General features: G+C 42.4%; 1 protein-coding gene and 1 non-coding gene across 5 annotated transcripts in view; both read left to right on the top strand.

Annotated features, from left to right (window-relative positions):
* Window positions 1–26,102, top strand: part of IARS (isoleucyl-tRNA synthetase) — a 103,878-nt gene that overhangs the window by 19,869 nt on the left and 57,907 nt on the right. For all 4 annotated transcript variants that reach the window (XM_023743639.1, XM_006102197.3, XM_023743641.1 and 1 more), the window contains 7 exons: window positions 702–819; window positions 10,730–10,877; window positions 15,288–15,375; window positions 15,594–15,654; window positions 19,431–19,526; window positions 25,269–25,391; window positions 25,902–25,993. In XM_023743639.1, the coding sequence (XP_023599407.1) occupies window positions 702–819; window positions 10,730–10,877; window positions 15,288–15,375; window positions 15,594–15,654; window positions 19,431–19,526; window positions 25,269–25,391; window positions 25,902–25,993 (726 nt within the window). The remainder of the gene's footprint in view (window positions 1–701; window positions 820–10,729; window positions 10,878–15,287; window positions 15,376–15,593; window positions 15,655–19,430; window positions 19,527–25,268; window positions 25,392–25,901; window positions 25,994–26,102) is intronic.
* LOC111823136 lies at window positions 13,754–13,860 on the top strand. Its single transcript, XR_002826141.1, has one exon. It is a non-coding gene; the product is annotated as a U6 spliceosomal RNA (small nuclear RNA).

The following is a 26,102-nucleotide window of genomic DNA, read 5'->3' as shown; positions in this document are numbered from 1 at the left end:
GAGACTGACATAACCTGAGGACTGTCTGTACTGAAATGTGCAGTTTTGCATAATTGGTACCTTTCTGTACATTATGGTGTCAACTTTTTTCAGTCAACATTATGATATGAACATGTTTTCATGTCAACAGATATTAGGATTTTCATTTCTATATAAAGTCTCATTCTTATTTGTTGTAATTTACCAGTGAATCTTCAAGTTGAGAAACATTGTGTTTTCATGTCTGTGGTTGACACAAACTGTATAAATAAAACCTGGCATAAATATTTGCCTTTGGGGAAAGAGAATTTTGGTTATATAATTACTAGAGGCCTGGTGCACGACATTCGTGTGCTGAGGGATAGAGGGGCCCTCAGCCCAGCCTGCAACTTCTTGCAGTCCAGTACCCCTCGGGGGATGTCCAACTACCGGCTTAGGGAGCGGGCCTAAGCTGGCAGTCGGACATCCCCCAAGGGGTCCTTAGCGCTGCCACAGAGACAAGAGAGGCTCCCGCCATTGCACTCGCCTGCCGTTAGCCCAGCTTCTGGCTGAGTGGCATTCCTCCTGTGGGAGTGCACAGACCACCAGGAGGCAGCTCCTGCATTTACTGTCTACCCCTGGTGGTCAGTGCACGTCATAGTGACCAGTCATTCTGCCGTTTGGTCGATTTGCATATTAGCATTTTATTATATAGGATTCTAAAACGTCTCTTTACTTGATAGGTGGGTCTTCAAACAACTTTATGATAAAGGCCTTGTTTATAGAGGTATGAAAGTCATGCCTTTTTCCACTGCATGCAACACTCCACTTTCTAACTTCGAATCTCACCAGAATTACAAGGTATGTAAAAGATCCTTGGGCATTCAGTTACGTTCTGGAAGGTAAAAGGTGTGGTGACCAAGGTAACAGTCCTAATGTAGAGTGTCAGCCAAGGGAGTGTTGTTAATTTGATCATTCATCCTGCATGTTGGTAATGTTGTCAGTCACTGAACCAAGGCTCTGTTAAATTTAAAAACAAGGGATCTCTCCTCCCAACCCCTCATGAGATTTGTTAATGATGTGTCTTAATGTCATAGGTTTTGCTTGTTTTGACCAAGTTTGTGCTTCTCTTGGGTTTACAAGTTCATCTCTGCCCTGTTTCCCTCCACTCACTGTTTCACAGGGGTTGTTGGTTTTGGTGATTTTTATCACTCATCTAGGATCTCATAGTTCATTTATTTGGGAAAAATTCTGATTGGGGATTGGTGCACAGTATTTTATTTTATTTTATTTTTTTGGTGCACAGTATTTTAATCTTTTCTCTAATAAATGGAATTTTCTGTCGTTGGTATGATAGAAGACTTTAGACTCTTTATCTAGCACTTTATAAAGTACTAGAGGCCCGGTGCATGAATTTGTGCACCATTGGGGTCCCTCAGCCTGGCCTGCAGTATTGGGCTGAAACTGGCTCTCCAACATCCCCCAAGGGGTCCCGAATTGCAAGAGGGCACAGGCCAGGCCATGGGACCCCACTGGTGCCGATCGGGGCTGTGGAGGGTCGCGGGAGGTTGCCCAGCCATGGAGGAACCTTGGGAGAACTCCAGGGCATGTCCAGCCTGTCTCGCTCTTTCCCAATTGGCCGACCCCAGCATCAAGCTAACCTACCAGTTGGAGCATCTGTCCCCTGGTGTCAGTGCCCATCATAGCGACTGACTGGTCGACTGTCTGCCCCTGTTGGTCAGTGCATGTCATCGCGAGTGGTTGAGAGGCCTTAGCATATCATTAGCATATTACCCTTTGATTGGTTGAATGGACAACTAGGCATTTAGCATATTAGGCTCTTATTCTATAGGATACTCCTTTACCTTATCTAGAAAGATAGTAAAAGAAGTAAGTCTTCTGAAACTATCTGTGACCTATATGTTCTCATGTGTGTGTATCTGTGTGTATCTAAGAGGTGATTTCATTTCTAAAATTTATCTAACCCCTTTTGTTTTTAAAGTAAATTGATTTTAGGGGGGAAGTCTTACTTCATAGCTCAAATTTGAAAATATTAAAACTTGCATTCTGAAAGCACTTTGTATATTATAGAATGCTTTTCATACATTCAATTTGATCCTTGCAAATTCTGCTGAGATGGACATGATTTCTGTTGTCTCCAAATATGCTTCAATGACAGTGCTCATATTGTGCTATATTTTTTTAATAAAATATTTTAAGTACATACAAATGTAGAGAATTACATCCTAAGCACATTAACACATGGCAGATCAGTAGTTTTTTGCTAGCTTTACCCAGTGGCCAGATAAGTTTCTATTGAACGAGTACAAAAAACGTTTTACATAAATGTTAAAGGTAAGCTTTAAATTAAATACCCATTGCATTTTGAAGTTATTTATTACATGTTCTTACAAACTAATATCTTTTTAAAGTATGATACTTTGTAAAACACTGTGTAATAGGAAGTGAGAATTCTCATGATCTGTCCACAATGTCTTAACATAGTACCGTTATCTTTCCTAAAAACGTCATGACTAGTCATTCTTAATAGTAAATACTTTATAACTTTTAAATTCTGGATATAATTGATGTTCATATTTCTCTTTGTCTCATAAATATCATACCATTTGTCCCTCAGTTATATATATATATTTTAAATTAAATTTTTATTGTTCAGATTATTACAGTTGTTCCTCTTTTTCCCCCCCATAGCTCTCCTCCACCCAGTTCCCACCCCACCCTCTGCCCTTACCCCCCCCCCCCACTGTCCTCATCTATAGGTGTACGATTTTTGTCCAGTCTCTTCCTGCACCCTCACACCCCTTTCCCCCCAAGAATTGTCAGTCCACTCCCTTTCTATGCCCCTGGTACTATTATATTCACCAGTTTACTCTGTTCATCAGATTTTTTATTCACTTGATTTTTAGATTCACTTGTTGATAAATATGTGTTTGCTGTTCATAATTTTTATCTTTGCCTTTTTCTTCTTCCTCTTCTTAAAGAATACCTTTCAGCATTTCATATAATACTGGTTTGGTGGTGATAAACTCCTTTAGCTTTTTCTTATCTGTGAAGCTCTTTACCTGACCTTCAATTCTGAATGATAGCTTTGCTGGATAAAGTAATCTTGGTTGTAGGTTCTTGCTATTCATCACTTTGAAAATTTCTTGCCACTCCCTTCTGGCCTGCATAGTTTCTGTTGAGAAATCAGAAATATATTTTTTTTTTTTTAAATATATTTTATTGATTTTTTACAGAGAGGAAGGGAGAGAGATAGAGAGTTAGAAACATCGATCAGCTGCCTCCTGCACATCTCCCACTGGGGATGTGCCCGCAACCCAGGTACATGCCCTTGACCGGAATCGAACCTGGGACCTTTCAGTCCGTAGGCCGACGCTCTATCCACTGAGCCAAACCGGTTTCGGCAGAAATATATTTTTTATTGATTAAGATATTACATATGTGTCCTTATACCCACGTTACCCCCTACCCCCCCCCCCCGCTCATGCCCCCACCCCCCCCCGCTGGCCGTGTCCATTGGCTAGACCTACATGCTTGCATGTTAGTACTTTGGTTGATCTTTCCCCCTTACCCCCACCCTCCCCTACCTTCCCTCCAAGGCCCGACAGTCCAATCAATGCCTCTCCGTCTCTGGATCAGTCCTTGTTCATCAGTTTATGATGTTCATTATATTCCACAAATGAGTGAGATCATGTGGTATTTATCCTTCTCTGACTGGCTTATTTCACTTAGCATAATGATCTCTAGTTCCATCCATGGTGTGGCAAATGGTAAGAGTTCCTTTTTCTTCTTCCTCTTCTTAAAGAATACCTTTCAGCATTTCATATAATGCTGGTTTGGTGGTGATGAACTCCTTTAGCTTTTCCTTACCTGTGAAGCTCTTTATCTGACCTTCAATTCTGAATGATAGCTTTGCTGGATAAAGTAATCTTGGTTGTAGATTCTTGCTATTCATCACTTTGAATATTTCTTGCCACTCACTTGTGGCCTGCATGGTTTCTGTTGAGAAATCAGCTGACAGTCGTATGGGTACTCCCTTGTAGGTAACTGACTTTTTTTCTCTTGCTGCTTTTAAGAGTCTCTCTTTGTCTTTTGCTCTTGGCATTTTAATGATGATGTGTCTTGGTGTGGTCCTCTTTGGATTCCTTTTGTTTGGGGTTCTCTGTACTTCCTGGACTTGTAAGTCTATTTCTTTCACCAGGTAGGGGAAGTTTTCTGTCATTATTTCTTCAAATAGGTTTTCAGTATCTTGCTCTCTCTCTTCTTCTGGCACCCCTATAATTCGGATGTTTGTTTGCTTGAAGTTGTCCCAGAGGCTCCTGACACTATCTTCACATTTTTGGATTCTTTTTGCTTTTTGCTTTTCTGGTTGGGTATTTTTTGCTTCTTCATATTAGAAATCTTTGACTTGATTCTTGGCATCCTCTTATCTGCTGTTGGATCTCGGTATATTATTCTTTATTTCAGTCAGTGTATGCTTAATATCTAGTTGGTCTTTTTCATATCCTCAAGGGTCTCACTAAATTTATCGGCGGTTTCTAGAAAATTCTTGAAAAACGTTATTACCGTGGTTTTGAACTCTATATCCAGTCGTTTGCTTTCCTCCATTTCTGTCATTTGTGACTTGTTTCTTTGTCTCCACTTTTTTTATGCTTCTCTGTGTTGGTAGAGTGGCTTTCTGTGCTAGGTGTCCTATAGGGCCCAGTGGCTCAGCCTCCCCAATTACCTGAGGTGGACACTCTTGGTGCACCCCTTTCTGGGCTTTGTGCACAGTCTTGTTGTAGTTAAGCCTTGATTGTTGTAGTTATCACTGGGAGGAATTGACCTCCAGGCCAATTGGCTGTGAGAGTCAGCTGTGTCTACAGTGGGAGAACTTCTGTGCTGAAGACACCCTTATGAGGCAAGACTTGCTTCAGTGGGGCTTTGGTGCTCACTGAGTCTGCCCCCTGAGTGTGTCCCTTATGGATCTGAGGAGTTGTAATTGAATGGTCCCAGTCTGACCACTGGGTACACTGGCTCTTGGATCTCTAAGGAGGTGCCAATTTAGCCTCTCCCTGAGGCTACCCAGCAGGAGCTACGAAGAGATCTGGAGATTCCTCTTCTTTGTTTGGGGTTTGGAGGTGCCCAGATGAGGCCCAGCTGTGAAGCAATGCAAGCTGCTGTGGAGCCTTGGGCCTTCTCTTGGAAGTTCTGGGTCTGTCTGGCCCAGCTGCAGTTTGTTAGGTAATTTTCAGATTGCAAAGGGCTAGGGCATTCATATGCAAAAGCCTCTGCTGGCAGCTTGGGTGGGGCGGGGTCTCAGGGAATCAACAGGGCGGAGCAAACAGCTATGGCTGATCCTCAGCCCTGCCCTAAGGGGCCCCCGCGTCTCAGTGTCCTGGTAATTGCTGCAAGCACCCTTTGAGAGAAAGCCGCCCTGGAGTTCTGAGTTCTGCTCACTGCCAGGACAGTCAAGTTCTTTCCGTATGAGTCCTGGGTTCTCAGAGACTTCCTCAGACTGGAGTTCAGAGCAGTCAGGAGCTTGTGACTTCCTCCCGATTCAAAAAGACAGCCGCGTCCTCAGTTGCCAACCCTTGCCGTGTGAGCCTCCGTACCTCTGCACTTTACTTCCGCAGCTCCTCTGAGTCTCAGTGTGCTTTTCTCTTTCCTTCTAGTTGTAGAATTTCCACTCAGCCAGCCTTCCTGTAGTTCTGGATGATGTCTGTTTTGTCTTTTAGTTGTATTTTTGAAGTTGTTGTGGGAGGCAGCAATTTCCGGTGTTTACCTATGCCGCCATCTTGGTTTCTCCCCTCAGTTATATTTTATTTTGAGTTTTTTTTAAAAGTCAGGATCTGCCGAAACCGGTTTGGCACAGTGGATAGAGCGTCGGCCTGCGGACTGAAGGGTCCCGGGTTCGATTCCGGTCAAGGGCATGTGCCTGGGTTGTGGGCACATCCCCAGTAGGAGATGTGCAGGATGCAGCTGATTGATGTTTCTCTCTCATCGATGTTTCTAGCTCTCTATCCCTCTCCCTTCCTATCTGTAAAAAATCAATAATATATATTAAAAAGAAATTTTTTTTGGTGTGTTATAAGTTCTTCATGTATATGGTGTTTCCGAATGACTCGTACTTAGATTTTTTAATAAAGAATAACTTTTCCTAAACAGTTATTTTGTTGGTGTGTTGTATCGCAAATCAGCTAGCTGGACAAGACGCCTAATGAGCCAATTAGTTAGGAGTCATCTTTATTGCGTGCAGGTTCAGAACAGATTACTACCTCTGTCAAATTCTGAACACTCAAAGGAGGAAGCATTTTCTTTTTATATTCTTTTAGGTCCTTGTGTAAATTATTTTTACAGACAATTTGTAACTTTGAGTATATATCATATCTAACAAACACCTGTCATATCTATACAGACAGTTTTGTAATCTTGAGTACATATCTAGACACCTGTAACCTTGGATGAACAAACACTTGGCATGAGTATATGAGAATTATTATCAATACTAGTAGCCTGGTGCATGAAATTCTTGCACTGGGGAGCGGGGGAAGGAGCCCCTCAAGTCTGGCCTGCACCCTCTCCAATCCAGGACCCCTCGGGGAATGTCCGATTGCTGGTTTGTGCTCGCACTTTTAACAGATTACAGCTCCATTGTTGTTTGTTTCTTCTCATGCTTAAACCCATTGGAATTAGTAGGTATTCAAAGTGTGTATACATTTTGGGGGGACACCCTGTATATCTCTAGTCAGCAGTGAAAGGAAGCAATGCGGATTTGGAACCCCCAGACAGGGAACCTCGCTCACTCCCCCCATGTCTCCCCACTTCACTTTCCACCTTCGCGGGCAGCGGGAGAATCAATGTTTTCTCTCATTAACTCGGAAAAGCATGTCCTGTCACCCGCTGCCCGGCAGGAGTGCGCTAGGCCCCAAGCAAGCAAGGCTCAGTCAGGGCAGTCTTTGCTCATGGGCGCCGGCACCCAAAGTGCACGTTCCTCCTCTGCAGTCGCCCCAACTATCCCACTGTTTCACTGAGAGGACGGAACTCCTCGCCACCTCTGGGCTCTTAATCTTGAATGCTGACTGAAGGTACCTCAGCGAGGGCCGCCCGTGCCCACCAGGTGTGTCTGTCTGCATCTTTTCCCGCCTCAGCACCTGCATTAACCCCCCAGAGGTGATCTTGTCGCTGCACTGGCCTCCGTGGGAACAGGGCGTCACCACTCCACCCTCTCACTGTTATCTCATAGGCGCCCACCCCGAGCACCCAGAACACCCAGACTCTCTCCAAAGGACGTGAGCATGTTGGAGGGGATGTGTGCACTTCCTGTGGGGGACTTAGGCATGCTGGGTTTGATGGAAGTGCGGCAGAGGGGCGGGGGGGAACTTGTGTGTGCCTTGGTCTGCAACTGTTGCAAGTGCACGACGGTGACAGCGTGCTGGGGGATGTTTGCATGCCAGGAGGGGAGGAGAGGATGTGCGCACTGGAGGCCTGTGGCTTTCGCAGATCCGCAAACCCCTGTGGCGGGGCCAGGAGGATGTCAATCTGGCCTGCCACGGTGGTTGTCCCTGCAATTGCACACCTTCTGGGCCAGGAGGTGGGACTTGTTCAGACACTCGGTGCTGATGTCCTGTAGGCGCTATTTCAGCTCAACCCTCAGGCTCTGCTTGGCGCGCTCACGGCTGCCAACGCAGCCATGTGGCGAGTACAGGCCGCCCTCCACCGGCCTGTCTCCCCTGCTCAGAGGCTCTCAGCATGCTGCCCACAGGCCTAGAGCGGCCTGGGCGGGGCAGTACGCCAGCGAGTACTGCTCACCTGCCCGGAGTGACCGGGGCTGGGCGGAAGCCAGGCGTCCTGCCCCTCCCAACCCCCCTGCCGCTCCACCCCTGTGCGTGCTGCCCACTGGCCTGGATGGGCTGGGGCGGAGCTCGGTGCCTGTGCACATGAGTGCTGCCCACAGGTCCGCCATCTTTGTCAGGTTAATTTGCATATCACTCTGATCGGCTGGTGGGCGTGGCTTAAGCGTAGGGAGGGATGGCTAATTTGCATGTTTCTCTTTTATTATTAGAGATCAGTGTATCAGCCCCTTTAAAATATATATTTTATTGATTTTTTTACAAAGAGGAAGGGAGAGGGACAGAGAGCTAGAAACATCAAAGAGAGAGAAACATCGACGAGAGAGAAACATCGATCAGCTGCCTCTTTTTTTTTTTTTTTATTAAGCCAGATGTAATAATTTTATTTTATTTCTTTTTATTTTTCGCTAAAAGTATTACAAAGGGTATTACATAAGTGTCCTTTCCCCCCCCCCCACCCTTGACAAGCCCCTGCCCTCCCTTACCCCCCAGTGTCTTATGTCCATTAGTTATGGTTATATGGATGCATACAAGTCCTTCGGTTCGATCAGCTGCCTCTTGCACACCTCCTACTGGGGATGTGACCGCAACCAAGGTACATGCCCTTGATCGATATTGAACCTGGGACCTTTCAGTCCACTGGCCGATGCTCTATCCACTGAGCCAAACCGGTTAGGGTATGTATCAGCCCCTTTACATGGCTAGCTTGCAAGGTCAGTTAAATTTATCTTTTCTATTATTCAAGCCAAAAACAAAGTTATTTTACAATCTAAAAATAACAGAGTTGACCTACAGAATAAGAGACTAAGAATAACAGAGTAGTTCAAACAGCAGTTTCAAACAGCAGTTTTTCCAAAGGAGGGACCACTATGCTTCAGGTGTACCACTTTATGAACTTATTATGAAATAGATCATTGTAATAGTGAAACCTTCATTATATATCCATATTGATACACTTAAAATGTTTTATCTGTGACTACAGTCATGCTCTGCTTAAGTTTCTGTTCAGTACATTTGTCCTTGCAAGAACATCAGAGTACATGTACACAAATCTAGATGGTACAACCTATTACATACCTAGACTACATGGTATAGCTTATTGTTCTTTAGGGGTAGAAAAATAATTTCCCTCTACCCTCCTGGGTTCTTGGCTCAAATACCCTGTAATAAAAGATTAACAGGAGAAAAAAAGATTTAAATAGCATGTATACCTTCTATATACATGGTAGATACCTTGGAAAACTGAGTAACTTGCCAAAATTCAGCTGAAGGCCAGAGATGTTGGGGGTGGGGGCGGGGAGTCAGTTGTGGGAGGTTATCAGGAAAATCACAGCAAACAAAAGTAAGGTTGCTAAGTAGATTTACATAGCTTCCTGCATTGATAAAAGTTTCTAATGATAAGTTCTTCCTCTTCCTGACACCCTTACAAGTGGAGATTCCTCTTACAAATGTAAATGTCTTTTACAAAAAGCTAACTTCTTAGTTTTCAGAGCTTCTCCCATATCTGCTGTTTCCTGTGTTAATCGACAAATTCTCTTTCCCTACAATTCCTAGGCTACATGCTGTATACCAGGGGTGGGCAAACTTTTTGACTCTAGGGCCACAATGGGTTCTTAAACTGGACCGGAGGGCCGGAACAAAAGCATGGATGGAGTGTTTGTGTGAACTAATATAAATTCAAAGTAAACATCATTACATAAAAGGGTATGGTCTTTTTTTTTTTTTTTTTTTAGTTTTATTCATTTCAAAGGGCGGAATCCGGCCCGCGGGTGGTAGTTTGCCCACGGCTGCTGTATACACAGCATGTTACTATACTGAACATTGTAGACAATTGTAAGGCAATGCTACTAAGCGTAACCAGACAATCAGTGGGCCCATGCTGCCTGTCACTCCTTGAGCCAATTAAGCAGAGACAGGGTTGAATCATATATGAGCCTTTATTCCAATACTTCCAGCAGTATGGGAGAGCAGCAGGGCAACCACAAAAATCTGTTCTCCCCCCCCCCCCCCCCCATAAACCAGCTGCTTATATAGGGTAGGACAAGGATTACATGGAGAAGTAGGGATTACAGGCCTGGGAAAGTAGGAGGCTGGGGTGGGACTCCATTGTTTGGACAGTAAGGCAGTTAATCTTTCCATGATGATAGGCAATTCTTGAATGAGAATGGTTCCAAGGTTGACTCCCAGGGCCTGGGAGCATACAACTCCCAGCCAGGTCAGAAAGTCCTTTCTTTAACCAACACAAGGAATCATGGTTAACAGAGCATGATTAATATTTCCCATAACCAGAGCTAGTCCCCAATGTTCTATTTCTGCCCCTAACATAAGTACTTGTGTAATACATTGCCTTATGACCTTAGGGAACGTATGGCATCATTAGCCTAGTCCAGTGATGGCGAACCTATGACACGCGTGTCAGAGGTGACACGAGAACTCATTTTTTTTGGTTGATTTTTCTTTGTTAAATGGCATTTAAATATATAAAATAAATATCAAAAATATAAATCTTTGTTTTACTATGGTTGCAAATATCAAAAAATTTCTATAAGTGACACGGCACCAGAGTTAAGTTAGGGTTTTTCAAAATGCTGACACGCCGAGCTCAAAAGGTTCGCCATCACTGGCCTAGTCTATAGCAATTTTTCAGCTCCATTATAATCTTAAGGGATCACCACCATATCTTCAGTCCATTGATCATAATGTCATTATGCAATGTGTAATTGTTAAAACTTTTAAAGTATACTAAAAAATATATTTGGAATTTCTTGATTTATATTTTTTTTATAAATGTGGCAAATGGTTTTTTAAAAGCTCAATTTATTCTGAAAATCTTTTATTCTTTAGGATTATTTTCTTTTTCTTTAATGTTTGTTGTTATGGATTTTTTTTAAAAAATACTTTGTCTCATTTTATTTGAGGACGTTCAAGATCCTTCAGTATTTGTTACCTTTCCTTTGGAGGAAGACGAAAATATATCTTTGGTTGCTTGGACAACTACTCCCTGGACTCTGCCTAGTAACCTTGCCCTCTGTGTTAATCCGGATATGCAGTATGTCAAGATTAAAGGTACATGTGAGCTTGGTGACTTATGATTAACATGGATATGATAATTATTAACATTTTGGGAAAGAGTAAACATAACATTTTTTTGTGGAGTAAAGAGTAATCTGTAAAGAGTTTTGTTGTTTTGTTTTCATTGCTAATCTGTTAAAGAACAATTCAGCCAACTAAAGTTGAAGGTCTAATTGGCTTTTATAAGTGGGCAGCATCCCATCTAGCAAGTAGAAGGTTGCTGCTAAGGATAGTACAAAATGAAGCATTTTTATAGGAAGAGGAGTAGGGCAAGGAGAGCTATTAGGGAAAGAAAAGAAAGGATTATTTTTACACCAGGACATCTGTTTGCTATGTGTGTATTTTTTGAGGAAGCTAATAGCAAAGGTTTTTGTTTGTTTGTTTGTTATTCAGATTGCCTCCTTTTCCTTTGGGGTGGATATGGTGAGAGTCTCTGCCACAGATTACCTCATTGGTGTTGATCAGAAAACTCCAGACTTGTTGATTAATGTTGTTTTTGGGAGAGGTTGAAACAATTGGATCAAATGATAAACCTGGGTTTGGTATCATGGGCTTTTAGCATGAGTGAGGCCATTTTGGCTCTGTGCTTTTCTTTTTGACAGATTAAAAATATAGCATACCAAAAAGCAAAATAGTGCAGATATACAAAGTAAAAATTCCTTTATAATTTTCTGATTTTAGCATACTTTTGCACGTCATGCCCCCATTATAGATGAAGTATTGAAGGTTCAGAGAGCTGGCATCTCATCATTCCTAGGAATCTCTAATGTGTGTGGGTTGCTTGTTTTTTCATCTTCACTGAGCATGTGTTTAGAGAGCAGAAGGGCAAGAAGAGAGACAGACGGGGTGGGCGGGGGGCGGGGAGAGAGAGAAATATTGATCAGTTGCCTCCCATATGCACCCGACTGGGGATGGAACCAACAAACTTTGGGTGTAAGGGACTACGCTCCCCCCAAATGAGCCACTCAGCTAGGGCTCTGATGTGTGTTTTTTATCTTTATTTTTATTTATTTTTTTAAATATATTTTTATTGATTTTTTACAGAGAGGAAGGGAGAGGGATAGAGAGTTAGAAACATAGATGAGAGAGAAACATCAACCAGCTGCCTCCTGCACACCTCCTACTAGGGATATGCCCGCAACCAAAGTATATGCCCTTGACCGGAATCGAACCTGGGACCCTTCAGTCCACAGGCCGATGCTCTATCCACTGAGCCAAAACACCACCAAGCAATTTACTCAATTCAGATACTAGCTGTGATAAAAACTCTCAGCAAGGTGGGAATAGAAGGATCATACCTCAACATAATAAAAGCCATATATGACAGGCCCACAGCCAACATCACACTCAATGGACAAAAACTAACACCATTTCCCCTAAGAACAGGAACAAGACAGGGATGCCCACTCTCACCATTCCTGTTCAACATAGTCCTGGAAGTATTAGCCATTGCAATTAGACAAGAAGAAGAAATAAAAGGCATTCAAATTGGAAAAGAGGAAGTAAAACTGTCCTTATTTGCAGACGACATGATATTATACATACAAAACCCTAGAGACTCCATCAAAAAACTACTAGACTTAATACATGAATTTGGCAATGTAGCAGGATACAAAATTAACCCCAAGAAATCTGAGGCATTTCTATACACCAATAGTGAACTTTCAGAAAGAGAGATTATAAAAACAATCCCATTTACCATCGCACCAAAAAAATTAAGCTACCTAGGAATAAACTTAACTAAAGAGGTAAAAGACCTCTACTCAGAAAACTACAGGACGTTGAAAAAAGAGATAGAGGAAGACATAAAGAGGTGGAAGAACATACCATGTTCTTGGATTGGTAGAATCAACATCATTAAAATGTCCATACTACCCAAAGCAATCTATAAATTCAACGCACTTCCCATTAAAATACCAATGGCCTACTTCACAGATGTAGAACGAACTCTCCAAAAATTCATCTGGAATAAAAAAAGACCCCGAATAGCTGCAGCAATCCTGAGAAAGAACAAAGTAGGTGGGATCTCAATACCAGATATCAAGCTGTATTACAAAGCCACTGTTCTCAAAACTGCCTGGTACTGGCACAAGAACAGACATATAGATCAATGGAATAGAATAGAGAGTCCAGAAATTAGCCCGAACCAATATGCTCAATTAATATTTGACAAAGGAGGCAAGAACATACAATGGAGCCAAGATAGTCTCTTCAATAAATGGTGTTGGGAAAATTGGACAGATATGTGCAAGAAAATGAAACTAGACCACCAACTTACACCATACACAAAAATAAACTCAAAATGGATAAAGGACTTAAATGTACGACAGGAAACCATAAAAATTCTAGAAGAATCCAAAGGCAACAAAATCTCAGACATATGCCGAAGCAATTTCTTCACTGATACAGCTCCTAGGGCAGTTGAAACTAAAGAGAAAATGAACAAATGGGACTACATCAGATACTAGCTGTCTGCAGTTAGATCCCAAAGGTTAAGGACTCACTTGTATAAGACTGTCCCCACCACCACCCCCACTTTAGACTCCAATTGCAAGTCCAGAATGTCACATATATTTCTGGCTAACCCAGGACCTCCTCCTCAGATGCTATTAATTTGCTGAAGCAGAACGCAGAGAAACATTGTACATACTAGATTACCAGTTTGTTACAAAAGGATATTGTAAAGGCTACTCATAAATAGCCAGATAAAGAAGTTCATAGGTGACGTCTAGAAGAGTCCCAAGCACAGCTTCCTTTCCCATGGAACTTGGGTAGGCTGCATGGCTCTCATCACTTAGGAAAGTCTAAGAGTGGAAGAAAGAAGCCAGGGAAAGAAAAGAAAAACTCAAGGCCAGAAAAAAAAAATTCCATTGCTCACTTCGGCAGCACATATACTAAAATTGGAATGATACAGAGAAGATTAACATGGCCCCTGCGCAAGGATGACACCCAAATTCGTGAAGCATTACATATAAAAAAAAAGAAAAAAAAAGAAATTCCTCCTTTCATGACAGTCAACTTGATCCAGAATAGCTTTTACTCGGGCAGGTCCGATACTCACGTGTGCTGTTTTTTTTAACTGGGAAGGATATCTTTGCTGTGGAGGCCTCCTGTGAGGAGCAGAGGGTCCCAGACTCCCAGCCCAGGGTTCCAGAGTGGGAAGATGTGTCCCCATAACTTTGGGCTTTAAAAACTAGTGAGGACTGTGGCTGGGTGACCTGGAGGCTGCTGAAGACCCAGGCAGTCCCTCTTAAAGGGCCGGTGCACGAACTTACATGGACCTGCTTCCTCTGAGTCCGAGCCCTGGGGCAGCGGCTTGGAGGGATCCAGGGACATACGGGGAGGAATTGAATTGTCTGACCTCAGAGCAAGAATTTGGGGGCAGCTTTCCCAGACAGGCATACTGGCAGGGGTCATTGTTCCTCTGCTGAAACGTGCCCTATCTCAGAGCTGGCAGCCATATCGAAGTTTCCTTCAGCCCTACTCACACTGTTATTTCCTGGCTCAGCCCTGGTGATTTCCAAAGACACCGCACATTCCAATTTGCAGCCCCACTCAAACTGTTTGCAGCAGCTTTTCCATATGAATGACCTGTCCTGGCTCACACTTCAGACTTTCCCAAAATCTCTGAAGTCATAGTGAGACCCAGCACTAGCAGCCTGCCTTGCTTCACAATGGGCCTCTCCTGGGCACTTCCAAGCCCAATACAAGTAGCAGCCATTTGCAGATCCCTCTGTAGATCCTGCCAGGTGACCCCAGAGCCAGTGTGCCCAGTGGCCACCTTCAGACCACACCAGATTACAGCTCTACACATCTATGAGCTACAAAGAATTTATTATTCTTTACTTGAATCAAGGGATTCAAGAGTAGAATAGAGGATGCCTAGAATCAAATCAGCGATTTAGAATATGAGGAAGCAAAAGAGACCCAATCAGAAGATCAAAAAGAAAAAAGAATCCAAAAATATGAAGATAGTATAAGAGCCTCTGGGACAACTTCAAGCGTACTAACATCCGCATGGGGGTGCCAGAAGGAGAAGAGAGCGACCAAGATACTGAAAACTTATATTATAGGGGCTTGGGTTTGTGAGCTTCTTGGTTTGTTAATGTTAGGACTTTGACTCATTCACATATATTAACTTTGGTAGGAGAAAATAAAGATTAATTCACTTTAAATGGCTAGAGGTGCAATTAATGACAGTTGAGCTGCCTGCTGCTTTTTATGCTTTGTCATGTATGTAGAAAGTAGTGTGTGCTAGCCCTATCGGCAGTGCTGCTCTGAGTGCTGGGCACGCTGGTTTGGGTGGCCTGCGGTGGCCTGTGGTAGAGCTGAGCTGAGGTTTGTCTTTAGAGTAAGCCACGATCTGGCTGTCACTGAAGTCCCCTTTTCCTGTTGCTCTTGTAGATGTTGTCAGAGGAAAATCATTCATTTTAATGGAAGCCAGATTACCGGCCCTCTACAAATTGGAGAGTGACTATGAGATCCTTGAAAGGTAAATATACAAATCAAAAGACACTTTATTACCCAAAAGTTATATTTTTCAAGTTTAACTTTAAGTATATTACCATTTTTAATACTAAGTACTTAAGTACTATTTTAAGTATTAGTCTGTTCGGTAACCTAAGGCAGTATTGACTTCATGTGGGTGCAACCTAGTTTCGTTGATAATTTGAATCTAATTGTGAGTTTGCGTTCCTCTTTTTTCCCTAGATTTCCAGGTGCCTCTCTCCAAGGCAAGAAGTACAGGCCCCTGTTTGACTATTTTGTGAAGGTGAGCTTAGGGAGCTCTACCACAGTGCTCTCCACCACCCTCTGTAGTATTGATCACTGGACCAATGTAATGGTAGCCGGCATGGGCTTCACATGGCCTGATTGTTCTGCTTTTTCCATGAATGTGCTTGAAGCAGTCTACTTTAGTGTTAACAGGATTCAGTTCTGTTTGTATTGCCTTCTTGTACTAATAATTTTAAAAATACTTTTCTCAAATTGCATAAGAAGTCACATTTCATAAGATTTATTGTGTATATATTTATTGTTTATGGTCTGCATATTCCCAAGGAATATGAGGGATTGTTTTTGGCTATTTTATAAATTTAGGATAATGCTCAGAATAAAACTGTGTGTAAAAGTAAACAGAATTTATTTCCAATAAATGGATTAGGTGGGTCCTTTAAAACCTAGGCACCACCGCAAAGCTCACACATTTAGTAACTTAGTTCTCTTAGGAATCATAAAGGTGCTTTATGTGGTCTTCGTTTTCTGACAGAATTTGCAGCTATAGTTGCAAACCTAACCACCAACAAAACAACAAGGTCAGCAGGACTTGATCCTCATTTATAGGTCTTAGAACAAGCATGTCTTTTATTTAAACGAGGCATGCAGCCCGCTGGCCGCTGGTCATCCAATGATTTGACATGCTTGTCTTAGAGTAAAATGATGAGCAACGCCCTCAGAACTGACCTAGCTTTGTATATTATGTAAGAAATATATTCAGCTTGGCATAGCATTAGCCATAAAAAACTTGCATTGCGGCCCAGGATAAAACATTTGCTTATCTCTGTTTTCAATGCAGGGGTTGAGTTTGGTTGGTGCAGATGACCTCAGCCTTGTGGACTCTTTGCACAATATTGCTCACATGTGTCTTTCCTTGAGTGCTTCCCCGTGTTCTTGTCTCCTAACTAGGGGCCTTTTCCTCATTACTTGTTGCTGCTGGTGGTTATCCCTACGCTTTGCCTGGTCTGGTCCCTCTTGTGAGCCTGTAGTTTCGTTTGCCAACACATTCCTCGCCGGGTGCTCTCCACTAGGCATGAGGCAGACCTGCCTCCTAGTCACATCCCCTAACATATCTTTTGCCTCAAACTGCCGTGGGTTTTTTTTTCCCCCCTTTCTGCCTTTCTTTTCATTAGATTCTCCTTTTTAAATTTGCTTCACCTTTCTGAAATGGCCTGTATCCTCGAATATAACCCACTCTTCAAGGCTGAACTTGGATGCCATCTGCAAAACAATGTTTTCTGAAGTGTCTCTTAGTTGTGTTCCTCGGAATAATGCCATTATTGCATTCTTTTCTCATGTATCTTAACATATTTCATGTGTTTTTGTCTTAAAACTCTTCCATTAGGTCAATGACTTCTCAACTTTCTGAATTACAGGCCCTATTGAGAGCCTGAGGAAAGCTGAGCCCTCTCAGAAAATGCACATGGACACTCTAGATAGGAGCTTTGGGTTAAGTCAGTGGAATATGCATTCAGTACATAGATGATAAATAAGACCTATCCGATTCATTCAGTTAGCTTCCTGAAATTTCTGGGACCTGTGAATTTTAGACAAAAGCTACAAATTCCTTGAATTAGGACAAAATCATTTGTTGTATATCTAAAATACACATGCTCTGACCTAACCAGTTTTGCTCAGTGGATAGAGCATCAGCCTGCAGACTCAAGGGTCCCAGGTTCGATTGCGGTCAAGGGCATGTACCTTGGTTGTGGGCACATCCCCAGTAGGGAGTGTGCAGGAGGCAGCTAATCGATGTTTTTCTCATCGATGTTTCTAACTCTCTACCCCTCTCCTTTCCTCTCTGTAAAAAATCAATAAAATATATTTAAAAAAAAATAGAATAAAATAAAATACACATGCTCTGAAATATTAAATGGAAGCTGTGAGAGTATGTGGGGGCAGCACTCCAGTGCTCTGTGCTGACTGCTGGCCATCCTGAGCAGGCCTTGATCCAGAGCTGCACCCAGAGAGATGGGAATGCAGTGTGGGGTTTCGTGGTATACAGTTATAAATAGCAAGATACCTCTGTGTTCCCTATTCTTACATCTGATTCTGAGGACACCCATGTTCTCTCCATGTTTAAATGATTGAAGACACACCTCTCAGTACCTGTCACACCGCACCATAAACATTTCCAGGTGAGTTAGGTTACAGCAATTGAAAGTCTATAGTTATTTGTCACGTTTATTTTTACCAAGTGCCAACAGTTCAAGAGCGGTGATGCCCTTGTGCTGTATTTTGAACCAGAAGGCCTTGTTTCAGGTCCCAGCTTCATCATTGCTGGTGTGTGATTAGGCAAACCATTTCATCAGCTTTGTTCTGGGTTCACTTTGAAATACAAATGCAACCAGAATATTTTTTTAATATATTTTATTGATTTTTTACAGAGAGGAAAGGAGAGGGAGAGGGATAGAGAGTTAGAAACATCCATGAGAGAGAAACATCGATTCAGCTGCCTCCTGCACACTCCCTACTGGGGATGTGCCCGCAACCCAGGTACATGCCCTTGACCGGAATCGAACCTGGGACCCTTCAGTCCGCAGGCCGACGCTCTATCCGCTGATCCAAACCAGCTAAGGCACAACCAGAATATTTTTAAAACATGGAAATACTAATACATTTTCATAGCAGTGTAGGTTTAATTGTGAAAATCATTTCTGAACGTACTTTTTGCAAACACAGAAAGGTAAGAAAGCAAAGGGGTTTTAGTTGGGCTAAAACAAAGGGCTTCTGAAAAGAAATACTAAGAGATGAAGTAGAAAAAGGAAGTCTGTAGCTTTATATGTACTAACCTAACTTTATTGTTACAAATGAAGTCAAATTGGAAACATTTCCCCTCTGAGGGTAGAATGTCTGCAAATAGAAGATAGAACAGGGGTGGGCAAACTTTTTGACTCGAGGGCCACAATGGGTTCTTAAACTGGACCTGAGGGCCGGAACAAAAGCATGGATGGAGTGTTTGTGTGAACTAATATAAATTCAAAGTAAACATCATTACATAAAAGGGTACGGTCTTTTTTTTTTTTTTTTTTTTTTAGTTTTATTCATTTCAAACGGGCCGTAGTTTGCTCACGGCTGAGATAGAACTTGTAGCTCTTTGTCCTTCCCCTCATTTCTTTAAAGGTTTGCCTTTTACTGCTGAATAACTTGAGCTGGACTGGAAGGAGAAAGAGAAGCAAAGTGTATGCAGTGATTGAAAATACAGTTGACCCTTCAATAAGGCCCCGGTTCACTTATACATGTATTTTATTTAACCAACCATGAATAGATAACAGTTTTTTGCATTCCCAGCTGCAGATTGAAAATACAGTTTTCAATTTATGGTTGGTTGAATTCAAGGATGGGAGGGGCCAACTGTAGCGTCAAAAGTTACACTCAGTTTTCCACTGTATGGGGATTGGTGCCCCTAAGCCCTGCATTGTTCAAGGATTAACTATGTACCAGGACGGGAATAATTTGAGGAGTATGTTTTCTGAGACTATGATAAACAGCATACTGCGGGGAGGGGTTCAGTCCAGGAGAAATAATGAAAAGCCCCAGTTTTTGCACTAAAAAAGTTGGACATTTTTTTCTGCCACTTCAGATAATTATTTATTAGGGATGAATTATTCATGTGATGTATAGAATTAGCATGTTTCTTTCCAGTATGAATTATTGCCATTTCCATCCCTGAAAATAATTTCATTTTAAAAGTTTTTCGGGCTCTAAAAATGGTGATCATATTATGATATGATATTGTTTCATCGTTTAATTTTGTCATCATTTCTTTTCCAGTGGAAAGAGCATGGCGCCTTTTCAGTGCTTGTCGACAATTATGTGAGGGAGGAAGAAGGCACTGGGGTGGTACATCAAGCTCCTTACTTTGGTGCTGTGAGTAGTATATATCTTACCAATGTTATAAGAAAGAAATGTCAGTGGCCACTGAGTCGTTGTCTTGTGTATGTGTGTTTGCCTGTGTGCATGCATTTTTTGTGTTGGTCACCACTGTTGGAAAACAGTCAACCTCTTTTCAAGCTTATAAAACTTGTATCTGCAATGTCTTTTCACCCTGAGCTGATTTCTTAAAATGGTGGGCTAAGGACATTTGGTCTTCAAAGGCATGCTGTGTTTTGATTCATTCATATTTGATTTACATGACACTTTGCTCTTTTTTTCTTTTTTTTAATGTATTTTATTGATTCTTTACAAAGAGGAAGGGAGAGGGATAGAGAGTTAGAAACATTGATGAGAGAGAAACATCAATCAGTTGCCTCCTGCACTCTCTCCACTGGGTATGTGCCCGCAACCAAGGTACATGCCCTTGACCGGAATCGAACCTGGGACCCCTGAGTCCTCAGGCTGAGCCAAACTGGCTAGGGTGACACTTTGCTCTTTATGATGTACAGTTCTGTGAGTTTTGATGAGGGCATGCAGTCACACAGTCACTTGATAAATCAAGGTTCCCATCACCTCTGCAGTGCTGTTCACTAAATACTGCACGTTCAGAGGGAGAATTTGACCTCTCTTTTCAAGGTGGGAGAGTGTGCTGAATTTTAAATTTTGTCCAAAGTAATTTTTCTGAAAATGTAATCCTTTTTTCTTTAATTTTCTTTTTCTTTTCCTTCTTTTTCTTTCCTTTTATTTCTTCTTTTTTCAAAATGTCATTCTTTTAATGTAATTTGTATATGAATAAAAGAGTATAGGGATTAAGGGCACATGTTTTAGAGCAAACCAGAACTCACATTAAGTCAAAGCTCTGCAATAAATTAGTTGACCTTTCTAGAGTTTCTTTTCCTTTCCTGTAACAGGGTGTTACTACCTGCCTGTCTGGTGACCTGGAAGGATTAAATGGAATCTTTCTATAGAGAGTGTTTCTATAGTTTGTGACGCTCAAAGAGTGTACACTCTCACTGCTGCGAGTGCCGCATGCACTGGGCCCTACAGACTCCTCTCAGCTTGATCATTTTGTCAGTGATAGGGGTGAGAAAAGTAAAGATAATCAGTCCTTATGTTTATATCATCCAGCTATATTATCAACATTTTGGGAATTCTGTTTTATCTACTTAATCTCTCACCTTCCCTCATGCTTTTAATTTGACTGGACAGTTTTGGAGCAGATCCTAAATATCTGTACACATCTCTGATTGATAAGAAATTTTATTTTTCTATATTTATTTATTTATTTTTTTAAACCTCACCCAAAGACATGTTTTTATTGATTTTTAGAGAGAGGGGAAGGGGGGAAACATTGATGTGAGAGAGAACAACAGCTCGATTGCCTCCTGTATACATCCTGATTGGGAATTGAACCCACAACCTTTGGTATACACTCCAACCAACTGAGTCACCTGGCCAGCACAAGGCATTTTATTTTTATTATAACCACCATGCTAATGTTGAACCCAGTAAAATGAATGATTTTTTAATATCACCTAGAACCTGTTCACTATTCAAATTGGGTGGGAGCTCTATTCATCTCCTGCCACAACTACACCAAAATTAGAACTAAACTTCAGAACCACCTGAAGTCTAGCTGGATGGGAGTCCTACAACTAGAGTAGAAGCTACACCCAGATAGTAGGAGGGGTGGAGGTGCAGGCCAGCTGGTCCCATTCCCCATGTGGCAGATAAAAATTGGGAAGGATATTTCATCTGCAGAGGTCCCGTCCTGAGGAGTTCTCAACCCCTCACCAGACCTCCCAGCCTATGGTTCTAGTGCCAGTCCTCATAACTTCTGGCTGTGAAAACCAGCTGGAATTAAGGGAGACTAAGGCAGCTAGACCCCCACCTATTACTCTTAAAGGGCCCATGCGTGGACTTGGTCAGCCTCATTCTCTGTGATCTTCAGCACTGGGTTAGACACAAATGGGTCTGTCATCGGGGTGAGAGCTGTGGGGGCAGCTTTTTTCAAGACAGAGGTGCTGGCTGAGGCCAGTGTTCCTTTGATGAACCCTCCCGGCACAGAGCCTTGCAGGCATCATCTCTGAGACTCTGTCTCAGCCTGGCTATCACTGTTTCCCCAGACCTGGTGATTTTCCAGGCCTACCCAAACGGTTTCCAGTGGCTTATTCATACCAAAAGCCTATGTTGGCTCATGCTTAAGAATTCCCTAAAGTCTCTCAAGCAGCATCTGACCTCAGTGTGCCCCATACCTCTCACGAAGTGGCCCCAAGCCCTGGCACTAGCAGTAGTCGGCCTTGGTTTCCAGCAGCTTGACTTCACCTGGGCACGTCTAAGCCCAGCACAAGTAGCAGCCAACTGCAGATAACCTTGTAGCTCATACTGGATGGTCCCAGGCAGAACACAGGCAGTGGCTGACCTTGGCCTGTAACTCCTGGGAAGCCCCAGAGCCAGCACACCCAGTGGACACCTTCAGACCACGTCAAAGCACCACCACCCAACCACCTCCACAAGCAACACACTCAAGGGGTAGACTCAGCAGACACCAGAGCCCCATTAAAGTAAGTCCTGCTCTTTGGGGTGGTATCCTACACAGCTGATCCTACAATTGGAGGTTATTGGTCTGTGGTCACAGCCAGTCTTTGCAGCTGATCAGCCTGGGGATAAATCCCTCCCATTAACATGCCAAAAGCAATCAAGGCTCAACTATAAGAGGATGGTGGCACAGCCCCACGGCAGGGTCAAGGTACACCTCAAGGGCCCAGCCTGGGTGATAGGGGAAGCTGTGTTGCTGGATCCTACAGAACCCCTACTACATGAGTCCATTGTGCCAAGCTTGAGAGACATAGCAGCTCTATTTAACACATAGAAACAAACACAGGGAGATAGCCAAAAAAAGGAGACAAACATGTCCCAAAGGAAAGAGCATAACAAAACTTCAGAAAAAGAAGTAGACAAAGGAGTGACAAGCAATCTATATATAAGGATGCTCAGTGAACTTAGTAAGAACCTCATCAGCATAAAAGAGGACCAGTCAGAAGATGACACCAACTGAAATGAAGAATAAGTAACGGGATCAACAAGAAAGTCGATGAAGCCCAAATCAGTGATTTGGAATAGAAGGAAGCAAAAAACTCCCAATCAGAACAGCAAAAGGAAAAAAATATAAAATTATGAAGATAGTGTAAGGAGAGTTGGACAACTTCAAGTGTATCAATGTTTGCTTCGTGGGGGTGCCGGAAGAAGAGAGAGTAAGAAATTAAAAACTTATTTTTTTTAAAAAATGACAGGAAACTTCCCTAATCTGGTGAAGGAAATACACATACAAGTGCAGGAAGTGCAGTCTCAGACAAGATGAATACAAGAGGCCCACACCAAGACTCATCATAATTAAAACACAAAAGGTCAAAGACAGAATCTGAAAAGCAGCAAGAGAAAAGCAGTCAGTTAAAACTACAAGGGAGTTCTCACAGGACTGTCATCTGATTTCTCTGCAGAAACTTTGCAGGCCAGAGGAAAGTGATGAATAGCAAGAACCTACAACCAAGATTACTCTACCCAGCAAAGCTATCATTTACAATTAAAGAACAGATAAAAGAGCTTCATAGACAAGAAAAAGCTGAAGGAGTTCATCACAACCAAACCAGTATTACATGATAGGTTAAAGGGTCTTTAAGAAAATGAAGGAAGTAAAAGAAAAAACTATGAACAATAAAATGGCAATAAATCCATATCAACAATTGAATCTAAAAAACCCAACAGGCAGAGCAGAAACAGTCTTATAAACACAGAGAACATTTTGTTGGTTGCCAGATGGGAGAGGGTCCTCCCATTGACCAAGAGGTCCCGGGTTCGATTCCTAGTCAGGGCACAGCCCGAATTGCAAGCTTGATCCTGTGTTGGGTGTGCAGGAGGCAGCTGATCGATATGTCTCTCTCTCATTGATGTTTCTCTCTCTCCCTCTCCCTTCCTCTCTGAAATCAATAAAAAAATATTTTTAAAAAAATGTACAAACTGTTCATTACAGAATAGTCCTGGGCATGTAAAGTACATCATAGGGAATATGTAGTCCATAATACTTGAATAACTGTATGGTGTCAGATGGGTGGGAGATTTGTCAGGACTTAGTTATGTAATGTCTCATCACTGAGGTGTGCACCTGATATTAATATAATAATTTACATTAACTGTACATGACTATTTTTCATTTCCTGTAGTAATACTGTACCTTATGTATCTGCCCTGAATGCCCGGCAGATTACTGTTATAGAAGATCAGATCTCTGAACTGCAGCCTCTAAACCCCATTTGGTAGAGATCCTCTGAGAGCCCTCCCTTGTGGCAATTTGCCAGGTGAGACACTATGTGGCCTCTGTAGAGTCATACTTCTGCATAACCGTGACCTGTCCTTCTGACTCCATTCGGGAATGCTGCTCTTAGCTAGTCAAGTTGGATGTGTCTCTACTAAATATTTCAAATTGCCGGGCTTCCGGGCTTCCTTTATGGGCCAGTACCCACATGTTTCATCACTAGGGAACCCCTCAGAACACAAGGCCAGGTGGGAACACACTGGCTTTCCATCTTGTTTTGGATTCAAACAGTATGGTTTCTCCATCTAACCCTAAGACAATCCTTTTTAGATTTGGGCAACATAGCACAATAAAGACTTTGGACTCTGGAGCCAGGCTGTTTGGTTTTGAACGGGAGCATTGCTACAACTTCCTCGTCTGTTCAGTGGAGATAGTTGCTGGTTTTTGCAAGGGGAACACCTGGTTAAACTGCGCCAGTCAGTCCTCTTCACAGTGGTGAAACTTAAACGAGCTAAGTAGTAAAATGTCAGAGCACTGTGTGATCCAGCTTTATATAAAAGTTTGCTCTAATTCACACTGCTCAAAATGTATTCCTGAAGCATTGTGGGTAATCTAGGTGAGTGATGCTCAGTGTTGTGATCTTTCAGTTGCCCCTCGACAGGGTGCAAATCCATATGCATACCAAGTATCATGCAGGACTAAATAGGTCATGCCTTACACCTGTATGTGCTTCTGTTTTGGTGATAACATGTATGTGCATACATGTTGGTGTTATAAGTCAAGTTTAATTAGTTTTAATATACTTACTAGAGGCCTGTTGCAGGAAGATTCCTGCAAGAATAGGGCTTCGCTCCCGTCTCTGCCATTCCTACCCCGCCCTTCTCTGTCCCTTCTCTCCTGCCCGTCTCCGCTACCTAGGCTCCGTTGCTTGGCTGCCTTCTACAGTGTCTTCAGTCTTCGCTCCCAGCCGGCATTTGCAAATTAGCCGCCATCTTTGTTGGTGGTTAATTTGCATATCACTCTGATTAGCCCATGGTGGGTGTTGCGAAGGTACGGTCAGTTTGCATCTTTGTCTTATTAGATTGGATATCTCATCTCACTTAGTGGATAGATACTCTCATATGTGTAGGGGTCTGTGAAATAATGTCTGGTTAGACGAGGCTAGATGTTAATCCTCCGCAACTATAATGCTCTGTTAATCTCTGTGCGGTCTTTGAGTTAACTTTAGTTGAGAAGATAATTGCAGTTGATTAGAGGTATGTATCAGAATACAGAAAATTATTCCTGTAAACCTCCCTCATACTGGGCTCTGACTGGTGACTCATGAAGCAACTTTGTGACCTTGGGGTAGTCATTGCTGATTGAAAACTGCACTATCTCCTCATACACTTGAACTGTTTTATTCTTCTCTCCTTTCGCCCCAGGATGACTATCGGGTCTGTATGGACTTCAACATCATTCAGAAAGATTCTGTCCCTGTGTGCCCTGTGGATGCTTCAGGCTGTTTCACAGCGGAAGTGACAGATTTCATGGGACAGCATGTGAAGGTCTGTGACTGTAAGGCATACAAAGGTCTCGGTTTCATCAGACTGTTTTTATTCATCAGTTTTTATCAAAAAGCTTCCACATCTTGGATTGTTTTTTTTTTAGGAAGCTGCTTCTGTTTTGTTTTGCTTCCGCACATAAAATCAGTACAGGTAGACAGATATTATCAGCTGCATTCAAGCGTCTAGTATCTTCAGAGGAAGCAGGCTGTAGTTTAAAGGAGTTGGGAAAAATGGGCTCTGGTGACTCATGAAGCAACGTTGTGACCTTGGAGTAGTCATTGCTGATTGAAAACTGAACTACCTTAATGATATGGCATGTATTTTAAAAGTCCGTGCAGTTACATGGTGGCTAAAATATAGATGCATTACTTATATAATACATTTGTTATTTGTGCCTTTTACTCATAGTAAAGGTATCCAAATACCAGATTTTAGTAATAAATACTCAATTATATTATGTTACTAAATACTGGAAGATATTTCAGTAGCTACATTTTAATTTTTTAACAGGATGCTGACAAAAATATCATCAGGATGCTGAAGGAACAAGGCCGACTTCTTGTTGCCAGCACCTTCACTCATAGCTACCCTTTCTGCTGGAGGTGAGGAGGGGACTGTTTTAGCCAGAGCTTTCGATTTGTGCGTACACTTATGTTTGTGCCACTCCATCAGTTTGTGGTTTCTATCTCATTTGTATTCTTTAGAGCTTGT

Source organism: Myotis lucifugus, unplaced genomic scaffold, assembly GCF_000147115.1.
Source record: "Myotis lucifugus unplaced genomic scaffold, Myoluc2.0 scaffold_404, whole genome shotgun sequence".
Taxonomy (NCBI): Eukaryota; Metazoa; Chordata; class Mammalia; order Chiroptera; family Vespertilionidae; genus Myotis; species Myotis lucifugus.
Note: the sequence above shows the minus strand (reverse complement) of the source record. Positions and strands in the feature narration are given on the sequence as shown.